At 40.5% G+C, this 1,069-nt stretch overlaps 1 protein-coding gene across 1 annotated transcript in view; it reads left to right on the top strand.

The window, feature by feature from the left end:
• col16a1 (collagen, type XVI, alpha 1) overlaps positions 1 to 1,069 on the top strand; it is a 111,961-nt gene that overhangs the window by 77,672 nt on the left and 33,220 nt on the right. Inside the window, exon 38 of the mRNA XM_014019732.1 lies at positions 102 to 128. Coding sequence (XP_013875186.1) covers positions 102 to 128 — 27 coding nt within the window. The remainder of the gene's footprint in view (positions 1 to 101; positions 129 to 1,069) is intronic.

Here is a 1,069-nt window from a genome sequence, read left to right as displayed (position 1 = left end):
CCCCCCCCCCGGCTGGCTCCATAGGCCTATGAGCTTTCATGTGAAACACCAAATCAGGAGTGACTAAGTTCATTGTCTCTCTCTCTCTTGTTCTTTTATAGGGACGTGATGGAGCTAAGGGGAACAAGGTAAGTCTACCGTTTTGTTTCGATGACGCCTACCAGAGGGGTTTGCATATAAAGGGGCGGAACAGATGGTAATCACCAGAGATGGCTTAACACCCTGCCAACTCCACCCCGCTTCAGACACTTGCGCTGACACACACTTGCACACGTCGACCCGAGGCCACAGACAGAGCAGCAGCAGAGGTGACAAGTGCGTCGTCATTGGCAGACAAGGAGTTTTGCAGGCCTGAAGAGAGACCGTGTGTACAAGACTATTAATTACTGCATGTATCAGGACCACAAGTCCAAATTGTCACTGAGAGGAAGGGGGAAATGAAAGCACAAAGGAGGCAGAGTTTAAGGGTGGAAGATGCAAGTGCCATGTTTTTCCAAAATACAAGTTGCGTCAGATTACAAGTTGCATCAGTCAAAAAAATGTGTCATAAAGAAGAAACACACATATATAAGTTGCTTCATAGTATAAGTCACACCTGACTTCAGATCACATCAGAACAGACATTTAATCTGGAATAACAAAATAACACACAAAATGCCAGCGACCCTTAACTAACATAGACAGATGACACATATAAGAGTAACTTTATGTAAATTGCTTGCAACAACTGTAACTTTTTTTACACAAGTTCAACTAAAAAACATCTGCAGCAAGATATGGAAAACAAATTAAGTTAACATAGCTACCATTACTAGCTTAACATTTTTCTTGCCATTTGCATCATACTGCTGGATGGTCCAGTACAGTCTTCAGTACATCATTAACATAAAGTGCCCTCTCACAGCTGCAGATGGTAATAATCCAATGAAGTTAATCATGTCTATACATCAAATACAAAAACTTTTCTGTTATTTTATGTCACTTCGGACATATGTGACATGTTTTGAAACATGCCAAAACCTTTAACTCATCAATCAAAAAATGTGTCATGAAGATAATATTATATATA

This window comes from Austrofundulus limnaeus, unplaced genomic scaffold (genome assembly GCF_001266775.1).
Source record: "Austrofundulus limnaeus strain Quisiro unplaced genomic scaffold, Austrofundulus_limnaeus-1.0 Scaffold228, whole genome shotgun sequence".
NCBI lineage: Eukaryota > Metazoa > Chordata > Actinopteri > Cyprinodontiformes > Rivulidae > Austrofundulus > Austrofundulus limnaeus.
The sequence above is the reverse complement of the archived record's forward strand: the minus strand, read 5'-3'. Positions and strand labels throughout refer to the sequence as shown.